General features: G+C 41.6%; 2 protein-coding genes across 3 annotated transcripts; one reads left to right on the forward strand and one right to left on the reverse strand.

The window, feature by feature from the left end:
* map3k21 (mitogen-activated protein kinase kinase kinase 21) lies at positions 1-18377 on the forward strand. 2 transcript variants are annotated; one of them, XM_023993518.2, is made up of 11 exons: positions 1-1693; positions 7453-7633; positions 8301-8449; positions 8857-9032; positions 10872-11112; positions 11616-11732; positions 11934-12038; positions 12642-12792; positions 12895-12992; positions 13103-13876; positions 14000-18377. In XM_023993518.2, exons 1-11 carry the CDS (start codon positions 919-921, stop codon positions 14392-14394), a joined length of 3162 nt encoding a protein of 1053 aa, XP_023849286.1. In that variant the 5' UTR covers positions 1-918; the 3' UTR covers positions 14395-18377. The 2 variants fall into 2 exon arrangements, with proteins under 2 accessions (XP_023849286.1, XP_023849287.1); XM_023993519.2 differs by lacking the exon at positions 11934-12038.
* On the reverse strand, positions 18359-25432 carry il22ra2 (interleukin 22 receptor, alpha 2). The gene is made up of 6 exons (XM_023993520.2): positions 22157-25432; positions 21899-22031; positions 21266-21444; positions 20974-21143; positions 20121-20295; positions 18359-19677 (listed from the first exon to the last, which is right to left on the reverse strand). Exons 1-5 carry the CDS (start codon positions 22218-22220, stop codon positions 20134-20136), a joined length of 708 nt encoding a protein of 235 aa, XP_023849288.1. The 5' UTR covers positions 22221-25432; the 3' UTR covers positions 18359-19677; positions 20121-20133.
* Between the last annotated feature and the right edge of the window lie 246 nt (positions 25433-25678).

Consider the following 25678-nt stretch of genomic DNA (forward strand, 5'->3'; position numbering starts at 1 on the left):
CCGCTGCTCAGGCAGCCCAGTGTATGTAGTAAGAGCGATTTCGGTGGCCGTACAGATTGTTCTGAGGAAAGTTGATGGAACGTTTGGTTATCTTTCGGATCCTAGCGAATCATTAAAACTTCATATTGTTGGCTACACGAGGATTCATACTGACAAGAAATTAGCTGCATTTATATTCAAACTTTTTAAAGTGTCAGTGCAGTCAATGGGCTGACGACCTAAGCTAGCTAGCGTAACGAATGGGCTAGCTAACTAAAGGTTTGGAGAGCGATTAAACTAACGTTAGCTAAACTTGCCAGCTAAAAGTTAGATGAAAACGTAGCTCGGTTACCAACAATGATATAACTACTACTGTTGGCGCATGTTTCTGGTGTTAAACCCAAGTTTATTTCGACAATGTGCAGGTAACGTTACTATTTTGGCACTTAAACTTCATAGCCTGATAGATAATTCAGGAGCTAACGTTAGCACAGCTACTGTAGGTATGAGTTTTTTCTAGCTACTAAGCTAGCTAGCAGTAATTGGGGCTTATTTGTCACTGTCGGTAGTGGGACTGGGTCAACTTCCACGTACACCCTGATAAGTAGTTAGCTACATAAATGTGCTTTGTTCATTCAAACTAGCGTAACTTTATAGGTGACTAGCTAGCTAGTCTTAGCACTCTAACTAGGTAAAGTTACTAGCTAACTTATTGAATAGTTACGTTTCAGAAGTTGATCCACAAATAAACTTGACCAGAGTGGCGACGTGGAAGAAAGTAGCAAACGTGTCTTACCAGGACATTGGAATACCATGTTGGGACCGTCTTGCCCATTTGTGAAATCGTTCTGAACGATTCACGAGCATTCCAATGAGTGTAGAGGTCGTTTGATTTTGCAGCAGCTTTGCACCCTATGGTTCTGCTACAGACACCGAGAAATGGATGTTTCCAAGGCTGGTTTCCCAAACGGTGAGGGGCGACCGAAAGACACTGGAGAGCATGACTGGACAGATTCCCCCACCGCAAGAGCTTGGGCTCATTCTGCTCCTCTTTCCCGGTCGCTGTGGACGGCTGTGTTTGACTATGGAAGTACTGGAGAAGACGAACTTAGTCTGCGGCGGGGGGACGTGGTTGAGGTCCTCTCGAAGGATGCTGCGATCTCGGGAGATGAAGGATGGTGGACGGGTAAAATTAACCACCGAGTTGGGATTTTCCCTGCAAATTATGTTACGTATCAACCTGCAATTTACAGACTTCCCGACGGTAGCACGGTAGGGGTGCGGGAGCGTCCGAGTACTCCCGTGCAAATAGATTTTAGTGAACTGGTTTTAGAGGAAATAATCGGTGTCGGGGGATTCGGTAAAGTTTACCGAGGGGCATGGAAGGACCAAGAGGTCGCTGTAAAGGCAGCCCGACAGGATCCTGACGAAGACATTACTGCAACTTCGGACGGTGTTAAACAAGAGGCCAAGCTCTTCTCCATGCTACAACATCCCAATATAATAAAACTTGAAGGTGTCTGTCTTGAGGAGCCGAACCTGTGCTTGGTGATGGAATATGCTCGCGGAGGGACTCTTAACCGGGCTTTGACAGGTCGGAGGATACCCCCACACATTCTTGTCAACTGGGCTGTTCAAATCGCCAGGGGCATGCACTACTTACACGAGGAGGCTGTTGTGCCCATTATTCACCGTGACCTGAAATCCTGCAACAGTAAGCAACATATCAATATTACCATCTGCTCAAAATAACCATCCATCACTTTTCAGAACAGATTAAAATCTGAACATGGCCACAGGAATGGTCAACAATCTCCTCTACCAACTAAAACATTACCCTAAAGCTCATGAATACACTTTTACTATCACTGTAAAACTGACAAACAATATATCTCCTAGCACCAAGAAATGTTGGGTTTTGCACTTTGTCTGATTAGGAAAGCTGCCTAGAATGCTATTGTAATGTAAGCTCAGCTGCTGTACTTAAACTTCAGGTGACACTGCATGCACGTTGTAGATAGGCCTGCAACTGAGAGTTGAGGGTTGGCATTTGAAGGAATGATTTGTGGAACCCAGAGCAAGGTCTTCTCCGCCATGACTTTCCCTGTTCAAACTATCACACAAACTCTCTGAAACCCTCTTATGCTAATCCCACATTAATGATATGCTAGAACATGATGAGGATGATCATATTAATTCACTAATCAACCAAACACCTGGCCACAGTGGCATGTTGAAAGATAACTACTGTCATACTACTTCCTATATCTATAGACCTAGGTATTGTTGACACAGTGAGCTCCAAAAGTATTAGGACAGTGAAACATGTTTTGCCTCTGTACTCCAGCACTTTAGATTTGAAATCATACAATTACAATTATGTTAAAGTGCAGACAATCAGCTTTAATTTGAGGGTATTTTCATCCATATCGGGTGAACCGTTTATAAATTATAGCACTTTTTGAACATTGGTCCTCCCATTTTAGAGGACGAAAAGTATTGGGTCAAATTTACTTAAGTGTATTAAAGTAGTCAAAAGTTGACTATTTGATACCACATTAATAGCAAGCAATGATTGCATCAAGCTTGTGACTTGACAAACTGTTTGGTTGTTTCAGATTATTTGGTGCCCAATAGAAATGAATGGTAAGTAATGTATTGTCATGTTAGAGTCACTTTTATTGTAAATAAGAAAATAGTATGTTTTTAAACACTACATTAATGTGTATGCGACCATGATTATGGATAGTCCTGAATGAATCGTGAATAATGATGAGCTAGAAAGTTACACGTACAAATATCATACCCCCCCCCAAAATGCTCACCTCCCCTGATATTGTAATGGTGAGACATTAGCATGTTTTGAGGGTATAATATATTATTATTCACGATTGATTCAGGACTATCCGTAATCACGGTAGCATCCATATTAATGTAGAAGTGTTCACCCGATATGGTTGTAAATACCCTAAAATTAAAGCTGACAATCTACACGTTAACCTCCATAGTCATTGTATAATTTCAAATCCAAGTACAGAGTACGGAGCCGAAACAACAAAAAATGTGCGCTCCAAAAGTATTGGTACAGTATCTGTCCCATATTGCGTGACAAGTAATTGAACGGGAACTCTGTGACAATACATTTAAGTTAAAGGTGCAAAATGCAGAAATCGCTCCGCCATTTCCGGGTTGCTAAAATTGTAGTAGTTTGCCTAATTTCAGTTTGTGACAACAAGCAAGTGCAGAGAATCATTGTACCTTCTAAACCGCTGTGCAATATCTTTTCACTAAACAAAACTATTGTATTTTCAGCTGTGAAGCTGGTGTACAAAACCAAAATTAAGACGCAAATACGAAACTGAACGGGAAGCATAGAAATAGTGCACATAGAACAGATTTACCCCTTCTTAGACTTGCTTTCATTGCGAATGACAGACCTATAACACATATCTATGCTAATTTGATCAGGTTGCCCAAAAAGTTACATATTACAGATTTTATTTAAATTGGCCAAAGCAGTAATGTTTTACATTCTGACCCAAATACGTCAGTCTGCCTTTGGGAAGTGCAGAATCATTGCTGCTATGAAATTGCACCATCTCCGCATTCCATTAATTTCCACAGTACACAGGCAACTTTCCCTCTCCCAACTCTGTCCTTTTCGGTCACCCCTATGGACTTCAGAGGCCGGTACAAGCAGCTGAGAGCTCTCCATCTGCTTGTCGTTCTGTTAGGCATGTGGCTGATCCTCAGAAACCCAGATCCTCTTCAGGGCATGTGAGAACCAGGCAGGGCCCTAAAGAAGGATCTTTGTATGCAGGGGGGGGACCCTCAAGAGGATGTGAAGTAAGATCAACCTTTGCTCAGCTGGGGTCCCTAACCCCAACCCCCCAGAAATATTGTCTCAAATTAAGCCCCTGATTTACTAAACACTCAACTTCAAACCATGTCATCAGTGTATGTGCTCCTAAATCACGAGTGCTGTTACAATGTTGGAGCTCACAATTGTAATGATAATATGGTCATTTTCCTAAACTTCTCATATTAGGCTTATATGGCCCATGTGGAAATCAAACCCACAATCCCGGTGTTGCAAGAACCAAACCCAAACTGAGCCACTAGAAAACATGATTCTAGAACTGACCCTTGCTACAGTTAGGTTTTAGGCATGTTTTTCAGTTGGTGAGAATATTTAGACTCAAACCTTGGTGGGGATTTTGAGGCCTCTCAGTCGTCCCTCTAAATAATGCATGAATATTTTTGAGTTGACTGTGGCTATGTACTTCAGAGTGAGACATCACCGCTGTGTTGTGTGAAACATGATTCTGGCACAGTGTCTGTTTTGCGGTATACCGATAGTGGCTCGTCTTATCAGGCTCAGATTTCTCAGAAGGTGAACCTTGTTCATCAATTTTACTGTATTTTTGTTTTCACTGGGGAATCATACACGTGTCTACATAGTACTGTCAGATAGTACATAGTACAAACTTTCACGGTGTGGGCAAACCCAACCTCTTCTATTGAACAGCTATTCGGGTAGCACATGTTAAATGGACAATAGACACTGGCTCACACCCCACCCCCAAGCAGCACTGCACTGCTAACACAAGTTAGTGTGTATCTTTCCACATTATTGTGACAGACAGCACTGGTAGCCTGCTGAATTTAATTGGGGGGAAATGTGTTTGTTTAGGGGGCTCACTGAATTTACCCACTGACCCCCACTGGGAACTATACACTTTCTGTTTAAACCAGTTACTTAGGACACCAGCCACAAATAAGGGAGCCCAGAGGGCAATTCATCTGTGGGATATTGTTGTGAATGTTTGTCTTGAGCATGCATTGTAAGATGAGGCAAAATGCAGTGCACAAACTTTCGCGACCCAACTACCTTCACCTTCAGAACTGATCAACCCACAATTTACTTAGTGTAGTACTAGACACTGATTTGATCAATGATTATTTGAAGGGAATATCAAAAAGTCAGTGAAATTGTGTGTCTTTGTGTGTCTTAATCTTTTAATACCTCGGTCGAAGGAGGAATGCCGCTAATGAGGGGCAAGAGCTTAACATAAGTTTGCACAATGGAGTGGTCAAGCACTAGTTGCTAGGTGACAGCAGCCACAAGAATGCCCAGACTCCTGGGTCTGAAAGGCTTATTTTCATTATATTTAATCTCCACAACAGCTGCAACTTTTAAATTCTTCACATTTTTTTACAAGAGGTTATTCCTTCTTGCTGATTGGAGTTGGAGAGCAGAGAGGTACTGTAGATGGACGAAATGTTCATTGGCAGGCAGTGCAGAGCACACTGAAACTTGGCCTCTTGCCAGCCCTCATAACACTTTAATTTTGTAGTTTCGGGCACAGAGATGCAAAGGTTAAAGAATGTCAAGAATCTCGCTCCAGAATGGAGGTAACAATAGTGCCCTGTTGAAGTGCACACAGTGTTATTTTGTGTATCCAAGTCATGGCTATTGTTGTGTCTAGCGCTCAAGTTTACACCCTAACCTATAAAATTGTTACTGTAAATATAAATGCCCTTACAGAGGAGGGCTTAAGTAAGCTAAGCATTACTATAGATTGCAAGGCAACTTTTTTTAAACTTCCCTGCGGTTAACCACAATGAGTAGTTCGCTTACTGTAGTTTTTTTCTGAAAGGAAAACTGGAAAAGCTTTGAGTAGTTTTTTTATTATTGCCACCAAAGAACTGCCTATTATCCGGCATCTTGAATAGTCCAACAGCTGGAGAAAACCTGACTGACTCAACCCAGTGTTCTGTCTACAAATTATCACCATGAGCTGGTACCTTTTAAGGCTAACTTTTTTGTTTATATAGTGTGGTAGAAACACAAGGGAAATGGTCTGAAAAATAACAGGGGGAAAGACATTTTTCTCAGTGCCACCCAGGCCTACGGCCTAATAGACTAGACCTATAGTTTGTCTATGTTAGAAATACTCAACAAATTGGTTTTTAAAGATAGTCCTTTAGGCTGTGGTTTGCTCCCCTCCCTGCTACTGAATCATGTTAATTACTATGGCAGAGCTCATGTTCCGATATCCACATATGAGGAAACTCCTTTAAAGGCCTGAAATGTGCCATGGGCGTCTCACTGAAATACAGCCTATGTCAACCCGACTTGTATTCAGAGGTTTGGACCAGCATTCAGGGTAAGGTTAGCATTAGTATATCATGTAATCAGGGAGTCTGTTATCAATGAACATACCACTTTTCTGTATCCTGTTCTGGAAAAATATAGAGTTATGTCGGGTAACTAGCCTAATCAGAATTTATAGAATCATGGACAATTAGATGAAACCGCTGTATTTTATAGGCTCTCGTTAAGCCAGAAAAACCTATTTTGAAATGGAATGCCAATTGTCACATTTAGGAATAGGCCTAGTTTCTTCCTATAAGCCTACTTGAATATTGTGCCACTCTAAAGAACATATTTGTTTAAATCTAAATGAAGGTAGATGCTATGTCAGTTACAGTATATTTATCTTCTACAAATAACAGACACAAATAATCTTACACTGCCATAGCTCTCCACAATATTGTTGCTGTCCTTGTCCACTGTGATTTTGTTACATTACCCTCCTCCAGATGTAGCCTATGTTGTGTGCTTTGTCACCCTCTCATTTGGCAAGTCAGTGACTGTGAGCTGGCAGTAGAGTCAAGGTCTCTTCTGGCTGTCCTTATCTACTGTATGCTCTATTCTGGAGTAGATGATTATTAACATTCCGGGCATGGGAAAGTTAAAAATGCTCCCTTGTAAAATTAAATATGTGTTGTAGTTTTTAGATAATGGTGTTTTGTTAGCTTGGCCAAGTTGGATATGGTATTGATATGTAGGAGTCAAGGACAGAATGAGCTGATATCTGACTTTCAGGCAACCACCCCCAGTCTTAGAGACTGTTACACATTCTCTTTAATCAACAGGTGTCCAAACCTGGGGTGAATGCCAATGTTAATAGGTTCTTAATAAGTAGAGGGCGGCACACCTGCCAAAGTAAACAATGGCCTCCTTTCTTTAGCTAGGCCTATAGTTTGGGTACAGTATGTAATATCCATATTGTCTATATGTCCACGAGGAAGAATGTCTTCTAAATTAGAGGAGTAGTAATCGGGTTTCACTGCATATTTATATTGTTTGAATCGCACAAAGTTCTTCATATTCACATCGTCTTTAAATAAAGCAAAAACTGCAGTCCTCTGAGAACACTTCATACTGTTTCTAGCCTATTCATTCAGTTAAAGGGTGGTGTGTTCGGTTTTGCCTTACAGACAGGTTCTGTAAGTATCAGTATAAAGAATGTTTAAGACCTGGGGACAGATTTATTATAATCCTGTCATCTTCCCCGTTGATCATAATGAAAAAGCTGCTTTTTAAAATTTGTTTTTACACCTAGAAGATATCCCATTGTATGTCGCCAAACCAACCCTCTCCTCTGTCCTCTACTTTTTACCTAGTTTTGTTGCTTGAAAAAATAGAGAACGATGACATTGGAAGGAAGACTTTGAAGATCACAGACTTTGGCCTAGCCAGAGAGTGGCACAACACCACCAAGATGAGTGCTGCTGGCACGTACTCATGGATGGCCCCCGAAGTCATCAAGTCCTCCCTCTTCTCCAAAGGCAGCGATGTCTGGAGGTAAAAAAAATAACAGCACGCTCCTTCTCTCTGTTCCAAACACAGTCAGACTGGAATCAATAGGGTTTTTAGGAAATTATGATTTGGAAAGGTGGCACCATGATACTCCTTTAATTTTAAGACATTTAGAAACATTTGTCCTGGCCTATTTCTGATAAGTGCTCTCCCGTGTTTCTACACCTGCATTGCTTGCTGTTTGGGGTTTTAGGCTGGGTTTCTGTACAGCACTTTGAGATATCAGCTGATGTAATGTATATATATAAATTGATTTGATTTGTTATTTTGTTTAAACCAAAACTTTTTTATCAGATAACTTTATGTACATTCTGTACTACTACTATGTGCAGTATAGCCTACAGTAGCCCTGAACACCCTCCACTGGTTAATACAATCTGATGCATCAGGAGCTAACATTAATTTCATGAAAGATGATTACTGTAGGCTTGGTGCTTAATCTCAACAGGATCATTTGTGTTTGCACTGTACAGGTAAACAACATTTTACTGCCATTATTTAGTATTCAACATGTCCATTATTCAAGAACAAGTTCCTCTAAACAGCAGGTCTAAGCACATCAAGAAAGGTTTAGGCAATGTGAATTTGAGTGTTAAAATAGTGTTATAATATTAGGACATTGTACTCACTGTATCTGTGTTTTCTCTACTAGTTATGGGGTCCTGTTATGGGAGTTGCTGACAGGAGAGGTGCCTTACCGTGGGATTGATGGGCTGGCTGTGGCCTATGGTGTGGCTGTCAACAAGTTAACCCTCCCTATTCCATCCACCTGCCCAGAACCCTTCGCCAAGCTCATGGAAGGTGCTCTCACCAAGTCTGACCATCCATCTGCTGTTACCGTTCCTCAACCCATTTTTGAAGAACTCATGTTGCCTGAAGTACATTCATAGGATAATACACTCTCATTCCAGGACATTTGTGTGTGTATTTGGTCGCTGGTTCAAATGCCCAAGCCGACACTGGTGATAAATCTGCAGATGGGCCCTTGAGCAAGGCACTTAACCCTAATTTGCTCCAGGGCGCCGTACTACTATGGCTGACCCTGTAAAACAACCCATTTCACTGCACCTATACGGTTTATGTGACAATAAATCATATATATATATTTTTTTTTAAATAATAATTTGCATCACACAACTAGATATTGGTATTGATTTAGTTCCAGAACATTGATCCCAATCTTGGTTCCACATTGTTGTTTATCTCAGAGTGCTGGGAACAGGACCCCCACATCCGGCCGTCGTTTGCCTCCATCCTGGAGCAGCTGACAGCCATAGAGGAGGCGGTGATGGCCACTATGCCCCAAGACTCCTTCCACTCCATGCAGGAGGACTGGAGGGTGGAGATCCAGGAGATGTTTGACGAGCTCAGGACAAAAGAGAAGGTACAGGTGTAGGAGCTTAATTTGATCACTCTTTTGTTGCTGAGAATTTTCCTTCATCGCAGGAAATGCATAAGAGTTTCATTATTTACATAAATTCACTAAAAACCCACACTAACACACAATTATATTAACAGTATTGTACTTTGCATGTAGCAACATTATGGATTATACGTTCAGATCCTGTGCTACAGGATTATTTTGCTGTGACAATGTCGGTCAAATTAAGACCATACATCTGTAATAATAGCAAGTGTCACATCCCTCCCCGTATGCCTTCGTTCATTTGATCAGTGTAGGGGCATGTATTCTCAAACATAATGCAGTGATGTGAATGGTGAGAGGCATTATGTCAGCACTCAGGAAACAGTGAGAGATGTTGTGCAATGTATTTAGAATTTGACCTGTTTTATAATTTACTCATCCTTTGTTGCTTCATTAAGTAGGTAAGGTGTATAGCTCAAGTATAAACTGAGAAGTATAAGGTTAGAAGCGATTGGAAGGCAGCTGTGCAATAAACCTGTAGTTAAGAAAATGCTTTGATTTGAATGGTTAATTTCTGGGAGCGAGCTAATCGTGTCTAACAAAATAAGGTATTAGTGTTAATGGTTTTAAGTATTTCCCCTTAGTCCCTCCTCTTATATCAAAAGCGCTCTCATGTAAATTCAGCTGAATTGTTAAGCAGCAAACTTGGCAAATTGCGAAATATGTCAAATCTCTCCCAGGGATTGTCTAGCATGTCAATTCTTCATGTTATTTCCCCATACATTTCATTTCATTACCTCTAAAAGGTAACAGAAGCACAGACAGTCATACATTGTTCCTCCAGAGTGTGAGTTTCTACATTCCATTGTTAAAAGTTGCATATGATCTAAAACGCTTATCCATCTATTTCTGAGGGACCATAAGTCTAAACCTACTGTAGGTATAATGAGGTTCAGCTTTCTTCTAAAACTTCAGTGACTTTTTTTGCCGGAAGTATATAGGGCTATTGTTTTTCAGTTATTTTTAACACATATTATATAGTTTTTCAACATCACAAGTTGCAACGTTGTTACACAACATAACTCAAATTTTCACTTCAGTGGGTTTGTAAAGCTGCTTTGCAGAAGTCATTCATTAAGGATTATTCCGTTTTATGAGAGGAACCTAAACAAAATCAAGAACATGAAATCCAAATGCTGCCCTGCAGAGTAGATCAACTGATTTTGTTAACCCTACATTTGCAACCTAGTTGACAATCAAGAGTTGGCAGACTCTTAGCCAGGCAGTCCAAGGCCTCTCTACCACTCTGTAGCTGTGCCTCAGCAACTGAGAGGCCCCCTTTAGCTTGTGGTCTTTGGCTTAGTCATCGCTTCCCCACACACCACAAGGTCTGCATAGCTCCATGAAGCCAGTTAGGATTTACAACCTGTGAGTGCTGGCCAGCCTCTCTTAAAAGAGCTCTCCTTCACTCAGGGCTCTGCTCCAGGGCACTGATCACTGCTCTGCTGGATGGTGTTTGGAGTTATTTGCAAAGGTAAATCTGTAAACAAGGAAGGTATTTGTGAATTATTTTTAGCACAAATGACAGAAGGGATAAGGATATAATGCCCTGTCTAGAACCTGTCGCTGTGGATCATTTTTCCAGTGTTTCCCCTATCATTGTATTGCAGAGGCGGGCACACCTGCCTATCGCTGTCCCTCCCTCCCCCTCCTTGGCTTCGATTGGTCTCAATTTATAATTTTGTTACTTTGGGCAAGTCGTGCACCCCACCGAATGCAAAATGTAGGGGGACAAAATATATTATACAGAGTTGTCTGTCATCTGACCCTCCTACATGTGTTCCTTCCTTCCTGTAGGAGCTGCGTTCGCGTGAGGAGGAGCTGACGCGTGCGGCGCTGCAGCAGAAGTCCCACGAGGAGCTGCTGAAGAGGAGGGAGCAGCAGCTGGCGGAGCGGGAGATCAATGTGCTGGAGAGGGAACTCAACATCCTCATCTTCCAGCTCAACAAGGACAAGCCCAACGTCAAGAAGAGGAAGGGCAAGTTCAAACGTAGCCGCCTCAAACTCAAGGACGGCAACCGCATCAGCCTGCCGTCAGGTGGGTGTTTCTGACTGTCTTTCTGTCTTGTCGAGATAGTCTGTCTTTAAGTCAATGTTATCTTCGAGTTGAGAAAAAAAGTTCAACAAATTTTACACCAATGGTAATCTCGGACACCCAGAACAAAAATGTTGCGTTATTTGGTCAAATGCTCAATTAGGTTCTCTCTTTCTCGTAGATGTATGAGGTAAGATATTAACGAGACTAAAAAAGTCTCCACCCCCCTAAACGGAAACTCTCAGCCAAAAAAACATTCCACTTAAAATCAAAGCTTGAAATCCCGCCCCCACTTTAAGGACCACCTTCACCCAAATAATCTCAAAATAACCAGTGATGGAAAACCAAAGCACCGGAACTACGGTTGCTCGTTAGTCATCGCATCCCAGTCTTTTGACAGACATTACGATACCATTTATGTTGCGTAGTCTGTCCACTAGAGATTACACAAATGGTAAAAGCTAAACAAGTGACCAACCACCCTGGCCTGTGTCTCTGTTTTCTAGATTTCCAGCACAAGATCACGGTGCAGGCGTCACCCTCCATGGACAAGAGGAGGAGTCTGAACAGCTCCAGCCCCCCCAGCAGCCCCACACTCATACCCCGCCTCCGGGCCATCCAGTGTAAGTGCACCTCAGACAATCAATCCACATACTGCATTAACACAGGAACACGACAGACCTGGGTCAAATGCATAACAAAACAATGTAACTATCAAATAAAGTCTTTTTATGTGTGCTTCATTGTGGCATAGCTGTTATGACTGGGTAAGCTTCCCTCTCCAAATGCTGATGTGGTTCTGCGTGAATGTTTTCTCCCTCTAGTGTGTGCCCGCATTGACAGTATCCGAAGGGGCAGTATGTATGTGTATCACCAGGATGTGGATATCACCAGCGAGTGCCAGCCCTCTACTGGGTTTAGGAAGAAAGGCAAGCAACTGTGGCATTGTTGGGATGTGGCCACTGTCTGCTGTTTGTGTGCACTGGCTAACGTGTTTCTCAACTGCTAAGGTTCTAACAACCAACTACCAGCTGCTGCCTGTGTGCTTCTGGCTACTAAGACAACTTGATGGACTATCATCATCGCTGATTTCAGAAAATGAACTTGGGGTTTATCCTCTGAAAAGCCCAGGGTGTTTCAGGGTTTTTACTACTACTGATAATAATATGGGTTTGCTTTGAAATGAAGAACACGTTGGGATGCGTCAGAGGCTTTTTGTAACCTGTAATGTTTATCACAGAAGTTTTTGTTGTTGTTTGCAACCCAACCTGTTCTTGAAATATTGACATCAAATACTGGGTCTTTTTGATTTCCTAACCCGTGTTTAGCTGCAGGGATTATATTTCTTATTGCGGTGAAGGTTGTCTTCTCAAATAATCCAGTCCTCTAATTGCTTAGCTACTCAGGTGTTTGAAGACTAATATATCTGCTGGTGGCCTGGACTCTCACTCTGGTGGCCTGGACAGAGATTTGTCACTGGGGCATTGGAGTACTCTGCCAGTTGTTGACTGATGTTTGCTGCTTCATCACAGTGACTCTGGACGAGAGCAACAGGACATGGGGACGAAGCACCATCTACAAGCCGGAGGAGTTTGATGATGTCAAGAAGGGGATTAAGAAGAAGGGGCGAACGTGGGGACCGAGCTCCGTTCAGACCAAGGAGCGGGGAAACTGTGCTGAAAGGTACAGGACATTAGTGTTTCTTTCCATCTGCATTCAGTATTTCTTCTGTCATCTTCATGGTGTCTGTGTGGGTTGTTTGATGAAATTGACTTGTCCTGGCAGAGTGAGGCCACTGTCTGATGGAAACAACCCCTGGTCCACCAGTCTGGTGAAGTCCCAGAAGTCAGTTCCATTGGCTGCGTTGTTTGCAGAGCAGCAAGGTGAGGAAAATCTGTTTTCTAATATAATCAGATACAACAATACCATTTCTTAGTCCTTGTCAAAAGCTTATCAATGACTATTTGTCTCTGTCCTCGTCCTTCATGTTTAGGGACCAATAAAGATGAGATATGCTCACCAGATAGCTCGGACAACAGCAAACCAAAGCAACTGAAGTTCCCCAATCAGGTGTACATCGATCTACCTCTGTGGAAGGATGAGCAGCAGCAGGGGGGTGAGGGGACGGCAGGAGGCTGCCCTGGGGAAGGCCTGGAGGACCCCAGCACCACCTCAGCCAGCTCCACCAGCACCACCCCCCAGCACACCCCCACCAACAGTCTGAAGAGGGCCTCAGCTCGCCGCCGGACAGATACCGTGCTCTACGTCTGTGCCTCGATGCTGGCCTCGGTGGGGCTGGGCTTCGACCTGCGTGACACGCTCAAGGCCCCACCGGGAGACGACCCTGAGCCCCAGCCCAGCGTGGAGAAGAAGAAGAAAGAGGGTCTGTTCCAGCGCGCCACACGCTTCCGCCGCAGCACCAGCCCCCCTGGTGGACGTTCCTCCCGCAAGGAGGAAGCAGCCTTATCCTTGTCGGCGGGCTCCCAAGGCCCTGTCAACCTCATCTCCATGTCCTCCATCTCAGAGTGCAACTCCACCAAGTGCCTCCTGCAGTCGGACGTGGAGGGGCCTGAGCCCATCCCTGTGAAGGAGGTAGACCCCAGAGCACAGCCCAACAGCGGCTCCCAGCCACAGGGTCCACAGGGACCGGGCAGCAGGACTCAAGCTGAGGTCGAGCCCCTCCCCCAGCCTGCAGCCTCAGAGCAGACTCCGCCTCAGAGCATGGGCTCTAGCCTCCGAAGGAAGAACTCGTCAGTCGTTCAGGACAGTGAGTGAAAGTGACAGTCAGGACTGTATAATGCAGTAGTGTTCTTTAATGCTGTGAGGTGACACCACTGTACAACTGCGCCCTGAACTGTTGCAATGAAACTGACTTAATTTATTTCCACAGCTAATGGTACATCTGGCTGTCACACGACCTCGTCGGGACAGTCTTCCACCACGACCTCTCAGAAGAAGTCTGACAGGGAGGAGACCCCTGAGAAAGCAGCCAGTGGGGAGACTGTTGCTTCTAGACCCCGGCCTCTGTCCCTCCGGGGCAAACCCCACTCCTGGGGTCTCTTGAGGGGCCAAAACAAGAGCTACTCCCTGGGCCACTACTCTGGCGAGAAGAGCGCCAGGAGCCTCAACATCGTCCTCTCTTCCACTGAGGTCAAGATGGACTGCTCTCTGCTGGACATGGACACAGAGGGGCAGAAACGTGACTGCACCGTGCCCCTCTGCCGAATTCAGAGCAGCCCCAGTCGCCCTTCCGTCTTCGAACTAGAGAAAAAGTTCTTGTCATAGCAGAAATAAGCTGCCTTATTACCAGGGTACCAGAGCACAATCTTTAACGTTTGAGTTGGATCAACAACTCTTATTTGACATTCCAGGGCATTCCACTGCCCTCATGTTTTTTTAAACTGAATGTGGGCCACTGCTGCTTGATGATACCTGTGCTTTTTCTTTATTTATATCTGTAATATTTTGCTAGGTAATTTAATATTGGGGGGAAAAACATATTTCAATAGCATCAGGTTGATTGAACAACGAAGGAACACGTTCCATTTTTTGTTCTTGCAAAAATGGCGCCATTTCTGCACACACACTGGTTTGGATCGTGGCATCAAGTTAGAAAATGATGCGTACTTTAAAATGTCAAACAATGTTCATCTGCTTTTGTCTATAAATATATTTTTCTCCAATTTGATTTAATGCTGGTTATTTTTTTTCTATTGATTTTGTTCATCGATTCTATTTTATAGATACCACAGTGTTTATTTTAGGACAAGTTCTGTCCAATGTCAGAGGTAATATTGAATGTCTTAGGCTTATCTTTGACTTCTGCCTGGAAGTCAACATGTGGCTCAACTGACAGATGTAGAGTAACCGTGCAACCAACAACACTGGAGATCCTAGTCTCAACACTGAAACACTAAACAAGGCCTGGTCAGCCACTACCTTACCACTATACGACTAGACAAGCGTTACAAACAACTGAATCAGTACCACTACTGTACAGACTATTCAGCATTATTCGCTGCTATGTTTTTTGTGGAATATGACCATTTGGCTCGAAACCAATTCACATGGGGGCTTAGTCTACCTAGCTTCCTGTGCAAACACTATTTTGAAGATCAAAGAAATGGTGATTGGATGGGGGGAAAGTATGAAGGTGTTTTATTTGGCTTATCATAAATGTATATTTTGTATGAATGGTTATCATTACAGTATTGATTATTTCACACCTTTGTTCATAAAGATAATGCCTAAAGATGGAATGACATTTTGAAAAAACATATTCCAATACTTGTTTGAGTAACAGATGCAGTATTCCTTAGCTTTTTGTTAATATGAAAATGATTGCTGATAGGAACTGCCTTCTTTTTGATGCACCTAGACTATACAAGTTGTTATCGTCTAAATATTCAGTCCCATGCAAGTCATCAGTACCGAGCAACATGTAAAACTGTCCTGTAAATAGCCAATGTACAGTATTTTTGTTCGTCCCGTTATACTGTTTTCAAAGAATACTGAAAGTTAATCTCCTTTTGTAGTACTGTTTTAAATCAACATTCCTAATGGAACATCCCAGTCAGCTGTTGAAGTCAGTAGAACTGGAAGAATACCTTATTTAAAAAACAAAATGTAAACACTGCCTTTGAGATCACATTGTCATAGCTAGAGCATTTATGGGGTCCTTGCTATATCCTGCCATTAATACAACAACTTTGATAAGGCTTTCTTTTTCATACTTTTTATTAGCATGGTGTTTGCTGTGCTTGGGAGAAGAACACTACAAGAGTTTGAGACGACAGACATTTACAGATCTTTAGTTATTTTATTTTTTTGAAACCTGTTTTATCACATTTTGTTCACAGAATCGCAGTGCTGTTTTATCCCCATGTTAACAATCACAGGCTTTAAGTAATACATCAGTTGACCTCAACCTTTTATACTTGAACCACTTCAAGAATGGCTGTTTAGCATGATAGGTCTTTCAACCAGCATGAATCCTCAGAAACCCCCCACGTTCTTTCTGGAAATGTAAATCAATGCAAGACGACCATACTAAACAAATCTGAATGCATACCTTCAGAAAGTATTTACACCCCTTGACTTTTTCAAAATGTTTAGTCAATTTAAAATGGGTTCAATTGAGATTGTGTCACTACACCCAATACCATGTTTTTTTAGAAATGTTTACAAATTTAAAAGGAAATGCTGAAATATCTTGATTCAACCCCTTTTATGGCAAGCCTAAATAAGTTCAGGAGTAAGTTGCATGTGTGCAATAGTATTTAACAAGATTTTTGAATGACTACCTCATCTCTGTACCCCACACATAATTGTAAGGTCCCTCAGTCGAGCAGTGAATTTCAAACACAGATTCAACCACAAAGACCAGGGAGGTTTTCCAATGCCTCGCAAAGAAGGGCACTTATTGGTAGACAGGTTAAAAATATTTTTAAAATACATTAAATATCTGTTTGAGCATGGTGAAGTTATTACACTTTGGATGGTGTATCAAAACACACAATCACTACAAAGATACAGGCATCCTTCCTAACTCAAGTTGCTGGTGAGGAAGGAAACCGCTCAGGGATTTCACCATGATAGGAGAAAACAGGATGGATCAACAACATTGTAGTTACTCCACATTAGTAACCTAAATGACAAAGTGAAAAGAAAGCATGTACAGAAAGAGAGAGAAAAAAATAGAAAACATGCATCCTGTTTGCAATAAGGCACTAAAGTAAAACTGCAAAAAATGTAGCAAAGGAATTAAACTTTGTCCTGAATACAAAGCTTTGTTTTTGGGAAAATCCAACATCGCTGAGTACTACTCTTCATATTTTCAAACGGTGGTGGCTGCATCATGTTATGAATATGCTTGGCAAAACTTGAACATGACTATCAAGCAATGATCAACAATCAACTTGACAAGAGCTTAAATAATTGTTTTAATAATAATGTGCAAATATTGTACAATCCAGGTGTGAAAAGTGCTTAAAGACTTACCCAGGAAGACTCATAGCTGTAATCTCTGCCAAAAGGTGATAAGTCAGGGGTGTGAATACTTATGTAAATCAGATATTTCTGTATAAGGTATTGTGTGTAGATGTGTGACTTATCAAAACGTTACACCAGGGTAAGCCTACACAGCCCTTATTTGAAGTGTTTCTAAAATCCCCTATGGGAAAAATGAATGGTGGAAAAACGATTGAAACCATTTCCCTGTTTAACCGCTAGGTTTTATGGGTATCTATGACTCATACTGTGGTACTCTATAGCAGGGTTTCCCAAACTCGGTCCTGAGGATCAGCTGTGTAGTGCTGGTGGGGGGGGGGGGCGACTTTGGGAAACCCTGAGATAGAGGTGAATGAGCTCTGCTGTTGATCTCCAGACTCTGTGTTGACGAGGGAGAAAACAACCTACCGTCTCCTATGTTCCCAACACTTTCACCAAAGCTCAAAGTCGCACACACTCCATGAGACAGATTTTTGATACTGTATTTTTAAATCAGCCGTTTGGTTTGTGAAATTATGTAAAGTAAAATTGACAAATGTATTTTATTAAAAAAGAAAGTTGATTTGTTATGTAGTATCCATGTACATACTTTTATTTGTGACCTAGTGTATGTATTCTAGTTATTTCCAGAATGAATCATCTGTATTGTGTTTTAAAGAAGTTTATCCCAAGAAATTGAATACATTGTAATAGATTTTTTTCCTTCATAGATAAGGTTAAATCTGTAAAATATGAAAATGTATGATTTGTAAAAACAAAAAATCCTATTATACATGTATTATACACACATTTGATGGTTATATGGTTATCAAAAACCAGTCTGAAAACATATTGCCATTCTGTTACAATTCAAAACAAAGTCAGAGCATAATAGTGAGAGTAATTTTATTCAGGGTTAAAACTGTTGCTGCATGCGTAAGACTGAATAATGAAATGTGAAATATATGATTCTGTCCCATGTCATGCTCCATACAGGTTTGTGGAAACAGAACAAATCTATAGTGATATGATGTTAAAGATACAGTATGAGGTAGGATGCATTCATAAAGAGCGATCAAATGGACTGTCGATCTTACACAAAAGGATTTGTTGTACGATCTGAAATTGCAATTTATGAATTGTAGATTTGAATTGTTGTCTGAGATGACTGTAGTATAAGATAAGCAATTATTGTTCATATTTGTTTTGAATTATTAGTGTCCCTTGTGTAAATCAACCTCAATAAAGATATCCGCAAGGATATGTTTGTCAAAGCAAAATGAGTAGGTTTTATTTGCATTTGAATACAGACAGTGTAATGAGTCATTTAGCAGACACTTATCCAGAGCAACTTACAGTCAGTGCATTCAAGTAAAGTAGGTAAGACAACCAAATATCACAGTCATTGCAAATAAAGCAGCTTTCTGCAAAACCAGTGCTAGTAAAACTGATTCATTATTTGAATTATTGATTCATTTCATTCATTGATTACATGTCAATGTAATCTGGAGACTGTAATTTACTGGGATTCTATGGCTGTTTACAGGCAGCCCAATTCTGATCTTTGTTCCCCATTATTGGTCTTTTGACCAGTCACGTCAGATATTTTTCTGAGCTGATCTGATTGGTCAAAAGACCAATTAGTGAAAAAAATATCAGAATTGGGCTGCCTGTGTAAATGCAGCCTTAGCAATTCTATAGGAGACGGTAGGTTGTTTTGTTCCTCGTCAACACAGACTGCAGAGCAACAGCAGAGCTCCTTCACATCTATCTTACAGTGCAACCCCACCCCAACTACACAAGGATAGGAATGATTGTGCTTTATCAATATCACCCATTAGCATAGTGTGGCGGCAAGTAGCCTAGCGGTTAAGAGCGTTGGGCCAGGTTGCTGATTCAAATTCCAGAGCCAGCAAGGTGGACAAATCTGCCATTCTGCCCTTGAGCAAGGCAGTTAACCCCCAACAACAACTGCTCCCGTGGACATTGATTAAGGCAGCCCCCCGCACCTCTCTGATTCAGTGGGGCTGGGTTAAATGCGTAAGACACATTTTGGCTGAATGCATTCAGTTGTGCAACTGACTAGGTATCCCCTTTCCACTTAATATGCAACAGGCAAGTGGGATATTTTGTCCTCCCAAAGTTTAAAGTTTTTGGTTAAAAAAAATAATACTTTCAAAATCACCAAGAATTCATCTAAAAATGAGTTTGATTTAGGAAATCTAATTTTGGGCTTAGTTGTGGTCAATTTGCAGTGTACAAATTATTATAATTGTGTTCCAACCCCTCCAACCATCCACTCTGACACTCTAGTTACCTACCCCTGCTATATGTGTGGTAATTTAATTATTGATGACATATCACAATGTTTAATTGTTTGGTGTCTACTCATTGTTTTACGTACAACATTTGTCAACAAAGTTATCGATGAAAGAAATGTGAAGGATCCTAAAAGTGCATCCCTGTGCAGTACCTGAGGTAATAGTGGATAAATCAGTGTATACTTCCAGTGAGGTTTGATTGTCACAGTATCATGTTGAGTTTCCGGTTTGGCAGAGAAATCCAGGGCTACATTTTCCCCTGCAGGAGGAAATAAAAAGAGGAGAGAAACTTAAGTGTCTCAAAGCTAAAACCAAAAACAAATCTGAGTGACTTTGCACATGCCAATAATCTAAAAATACAGAACAAGGACGTTTTTTACTCAAAGGGAAGATTTGACAAAGCAAATGTAATCCCAAGGCACAAGTCACTACTCGCCCCATATGAATATCTCTCTAGGGAGAGATTTCTCTCTCCCAGATGACGGTAATACATATCCCCTCATTTTGTCATCTTTTGTCCTGGCCAACAGCCTGTTTTGAACAGCCTTTCTCCCCTGACTCCCTGGGGTCAACACTGAGAGTGTACAACAGGTCTACACTTTAGGCTACCAACAAAGGCCAGACTCGGATGCTAGCCTAAGCTGGCTGTCTCAGGTGTTGCCTGCTCCCAAGGCGCAAAGTGCTGGGTAACGTAAGGCATACCTGGGGGAAGACATTAGATCCTGGCACTCAGTGTGGTGATGCAGGCCCTAGGGCTCCGGGTGCTTCTACGGTCCAGCAGGTGCAAGCGACTCTCGGCCGTCAGGCAGTAGGTGGTCCCGGGGCTTAGATCTGAGATCAGGAGCTGTTTGACACAGCCCTCCATTTCAAATGTTTCCTTCACAAGGATTAGTCAGAGAATAGGCTTAGACAGAAGACTTCTGAATCACTTGGCAGCACTCATCAAGTAAAAAGCTTGAAGGATTCTGTGAACCTCAACTATTTCAGTAGTTTATAACTATTCTGTGACCATTTTGTCTCAAGTCTTAAGCTCCCTTTATACCTGATGTTAACATGCAACCGTTGTCCTGATCATGTCCACATTCTGATCGTGCCCACATTTTTAGACAGGTATAGACGATTAAAAGACATTGTGATCAGATCTTTCTGACCACCTCTGGAGGAAGTTATTTGTATCTGGATATCTTAAGAGTGTAAATAGATCTGGCTGGTCAAACTATTTAAATCATCATTATACCGCCCTGTAAAATAATTGACAGGTGGCACCACTGACTTGTGAATTCATATTACTTTTGGAATAATATCTGTGAAATAATTTGCAGACACAGAGGGACAATGACATCTGGTTACAATGCAGACAGTGGACAGATAAGAGACACCTTTAAATTACCAAGTGTAGACGCAACAAACCTTGATAAGAAAGTGATTGGATCATCTCAATCAGATCCCCAAAAACACGTTAGCGCAAGGTATAAACTGGGCGTTTGAGTTAGTTGGAAAATTCCATTGTTAATTAAGGACAATTTACTAATTATAAATAATATAAGCCAGTTACCTCATCAACATCACTCTGCATGAGGTGTATAGTAAATGACATTCTTTGCAGCCTCCTCACACTGATCCAGCTGCCATTAGGTCTCCTGTGGGGAGAGCGTGGAGGCTTGAGCCGGACCACAATGCCTTTCTCCGTCACATGAAGTTTCATAGTCGGTGGGCTGACAGAGGCTGCAAGATACAGAGGCCAAACCACGCTATCTAGTAACGACAGCTCTGAAATTGTAAATCCTTGTTTGCATAAAACACTTCTGATTACCCATTTACCATTGATAGTAATGAGAAGCACTTACTCTCCCACTTGGGGTTGAATCTGGCGGATAGGACCCATGGTGATTGGGTCCCTGAGTGGGCTGCATGGACCCTGGCGTAGTACCATTCTCTGGGGTCGGATGTCTCCTTGCTCAGGTCACAGAGCAGCCGGCTGATGCCATGGCACTCCTTTGCATTGGTCCACTGCTTCTCCCCATATCTTAGGTGGGGAGAAATTAAAGGAATAATCTGAGCCTGTATTCATAAAGCGTCTCAGAGTAGCAACCCCCCCGGTCCATATAATCTTATTAGTTATGATCCATAAAACAAAACGTATCCTAGATCAGCACCCCTACTCTGACACGCTTTACAAATACAGGCCCAGAAATATAAACAAAGTAGGATAGGTGCATGTCTCTTCTTGATACATGTACATTTTTTCACCTGTGTTTAACTTGTTGTAAAATGTACAGTTTTTATAAGAAAATATACTGAAAAGTATTTCTAATTTGTTTGAACAGAAAATTAAACAACTCCTGAATTGCAATCACCACATGCCTAGCTCATTGTCCTACATGATTTTGAGCTATAGGATGATATAGTAAACATATGTGTTCATATAGTAGCCTGTGTCAGATTCACAAAGCTTTGACTCAAACAGTTTTGATACTCACACTTTCCACTGGACAAAGTATTGTTGGTCGTTGGTGGAGTTGGCATGTTGCTTCCAATGCAAGACATTTCTGTAGTCTAGGGAGTGGAATTTCACCTCCTGTGGGGCGAAGACATCTAGAGGATATTCTTTGCCTGAAATGGAGACCAGTATCATAAAGCAAGACATTTTCTCCTAACTGGAAGAGAGATACACATTGCAGGCATTCGATATTATAACCATGCACATGCATCATGTTGAATATTAAGACGGGACTTACTCTCTGAGCAGCGACTGAGGGAGCTGTAGCACAGCAGTAGAGTGGGGATCAGGAGGGATGCCATGTTAGCTGTAGCGCGGTATTATGACATAGATCTGGTTCAGCTCTGTGCCCTTTTTAACCAACCATAGTTCCCTTTTTTTAACTTGTTTGTGACATTTTCCATGTAATATAGGTGATATGAAGGTATTATGACAGAGATCTGGCTCAACTCAGTGCCATTTTTAACTATACCTCTCATGGAAGTTAAAAGAGGGAACAAAGGTTTGTGACGACACGGCACATATGGTAATATAGATAAACAAGCAGAAAATTGTAAAGGCAACAAACGTACATTTACTTTGTAGATAATATTTTGGTTTAACACTTGTGAAGATGGATAGAGAAAAAAAACTTTGTGCCAATATCAAATGTGCAATATTAACATCTGTACCTGCTACTGGACTATATATACACACACACACACACACACACACACACACACACACAACTGCACTGTCAGATAATAAATTAATTGAATTATGCAAATGGTGGCATAAAGGTATATGTGAAGTTAGTTATGATATTTATTAGGACCAATGTGTTTGGGCAAATCACACCTTTGCACAAAAACAAGATAATATTATGCTGGCATGAATACTAACATGTGCTAGTGTAGAGGTGTAAAGCAGTGTCATGGGTTCAGGTGTGTGGGTGGATGTTGGCTTGAGGTGTGTGTGGGGTATTGTATGAATAGGCATCTGGAACACAGGGTCTGGAACAGATAAAAAGCTGACCTTTACCATACTTCCTCAATTCAAACTTACTTCAACTTTGTAGTAATGGCCATTTATGGCAATTTGTTCATACCTGTGACAAAGCATAAATGAATAAACCCCAATGACCTTAAGAGTCAAATTAGGCTTTGCAGTTGATCAAAACGTACTACCTATTGCATTTAGAAAGTGCATTATCGTAAGCAATACAAATGATCCTACGTAGAATATCGTATGATTCACTTTATGTAAATAAAAGTACAGTATATTCTATGCCATTTTGTTCTATACTAAACAAAAATAAACGCAACATGCAATAATTTCAAAGATTTTACTGAGTTACATGTTCATAGAAGGAAATCCGTCAATTTAAATAAATTCATTAGGCCCTAATCTATGGATTTCACATGACTGGTAATACAGATATGGATCTGTTGGTCACAGATTGCTTAAAAAGAAAGGTAAGGGGGTGGATCAGAAAACCAGTCAGTATCTGGTGTGACCACCATTTGCCTCATGCAGCGCAACACTTTGAGTTGATCAGGCTGTTGATAGTGGCCTGTCGAATGTTGTCCCACTCCTCTTCAATGGCTATACGAAGTTGCTGGATTTTTGCAGGGAACTGGAACACGCTGTCGTACACATCGATCCAGAGCATTCCAAACAGGCTCAATGGGTGACATGTCTGGTGAGTATGCAGGCCATGGAAGAACTAGGACATTTTCAGCTTCCAGGAATTGTATACAGATCCTTGTGACATGGGGCTGTGTATTATCATGTTGAAACATGAGGTGATGGTGGTGGATGAATGGCACGACAACGTGCCTCAGGATCTCATCACGGTATTTCTATGCATTCAAACTGCCATAGATAAAATGCAATTGTGTTTGTTGTCCGTAGCGTATAACTGCCCATACCATAACCCCACCGTCACCATGTTGACATCAGAAAACTGCTCGCCCACACAAAGCCATACATGTTGTCTGCAATCTGCCCGGTACAGTTGAAACCGGGATTCATCCGTGAAGAGTGCACTTCTCCAGAGTGCCTGAGGCCATCGAAGGTGAGCATTTGCCCACTGAAGTCGGTTACGACGCCAAACTGAAGTCAGGTCAAGACCCTGGTGAGGACAACGAGCATGCAGATAAGCTTCCCTGAGACGGTTTCGGACAGTTTGTGTAAAAATTATTTGGTTGTGCAAACCCAGCTTCATCAGCTGTCCGGGAGGTTGGTCTCAGACGATCCCGCAGGTGAAGAAGTCAGATGTGGAGGTCCTTGGCTGGCGTGGTTACACATGGTCTGAGGTTGTCAGGCCGGTTGGACATAGTGCCAAATTCTCTAAAACGACGGCGGCTTATGGTAGAGAAATGGACATTCAATTCTATAGCAAGAGCTTGGTGGACATTCCTGCAGTCAGCATGCCAATTGCATGCCCCCTCAAACTTGAGACAGTGGCATTGTGTTGTGTGACAAAACTACACATTTTAGAGTGACCTTTTATTGTGTCCAGTACAAGGTGCACCTGTGTAATGATCATGCTATTTAATCAGCTTCTTGATAAGCCACACCTGTCAGATGGATGGATTATGTTGGCAAAGGAGAAATGCTCACTAACAGGGATGTAAACACATTTGTGCACAACATATGGAACATTTCTGGGATATTTTATTTTAGCTCAAGAAACCAACACTTTACATATTACGTTTATATTTTTGTTCAGTATATTTTATGAATATCCTTGTGTGAAAACAACAGTAATTTAGAAGTTTTCTCAAGAAGAAGCAAATCATGTGCAGGCATACAAAAGAGTTAAGAAGAGTGTTTTTGTTAAAGTATCCTGACAACCTTTGACGTGGTTGCCTTGGAGCCATTTTGGGGCATCCCCAGCTGTTCTATCCCATCACTGTTTCACGGCGGCCCTCCTTTCTCCTCCTATTGATTTACACCTGCTCCCCGTGAGAGCCAGGCTTTTGTAATGGCCCTGAGGCTCCCACTTCACATACATTCTCAGAGCTAGAACAATGGGAATATCTGATTTACTTTCACTGGTAGTAATTAAAAGCAGAGGAATTGTCTCCTCTTACTGGAAACTAGTCTAGGGGCCTCTTCCTGATGCACAGTCTGCCCATGCCATTTAGAGGAACGAGCGGGTAGTGATTACTTAAAATGTCAACCGAAGGCAAACAGACATCCGGCGTTTCTTCTTTATTTAGTAGTAGTAGTACCTTTGTGAGGTAGCATTTCAATAACAGCAGTTGAGCTCTTTCCTGTTTCCTGCTCCACTATTCATTCAATACTATTTGTTTGGCTTTGCTGAAATATCTACTTCCCTTCCTCTATGGTAGAATTTCATTGACATTAAATAGAATTTCATTGACATGAAAATGTCCTTCAGACATCCCTGCAAGCATAACAATGTTTACTCTTTCAAATCTGTATTTAATATCATAGTAATTACAAGAATCAATTTAAATTTGCTTTTATTATATATACACACACACACACACACACACACACACACACACACACACACACACACACACACACACACACACACACACACACAGTATATACAGTGGGGAGAACAAGTATTTGATTTCGCAGGTTTTCCTACTTACAAAGCATGTAGAGGTCTGTCATTTTTTATCATAGGTACACTTCAACTGTGAGAGAAGGAATCTAAAACAAAAATCCAGAAAATCACATTGTATGATTTTTAAGTAATTAATTTGCATTTTATTGCATGACATAAGTATTTGATCACCTA

This window comes from Salvelinus sp. IW2-2015, linkage group LG8 (genome assembly GCF_002910315.2).
Source record: "Salvelinus sp. IW2-2015 linkage group LG8, ASM291031v2, whole genome shotgun sequence".
In the NCBI taxonomy this organism is placed as follows: domain Eukaryota; kingdom Metazoa; phylum Chordata; class Actinopteri; order Salmoniformes; family Salmonidae; genus Salvelinus; species Salvelinus sp. IW2-2015.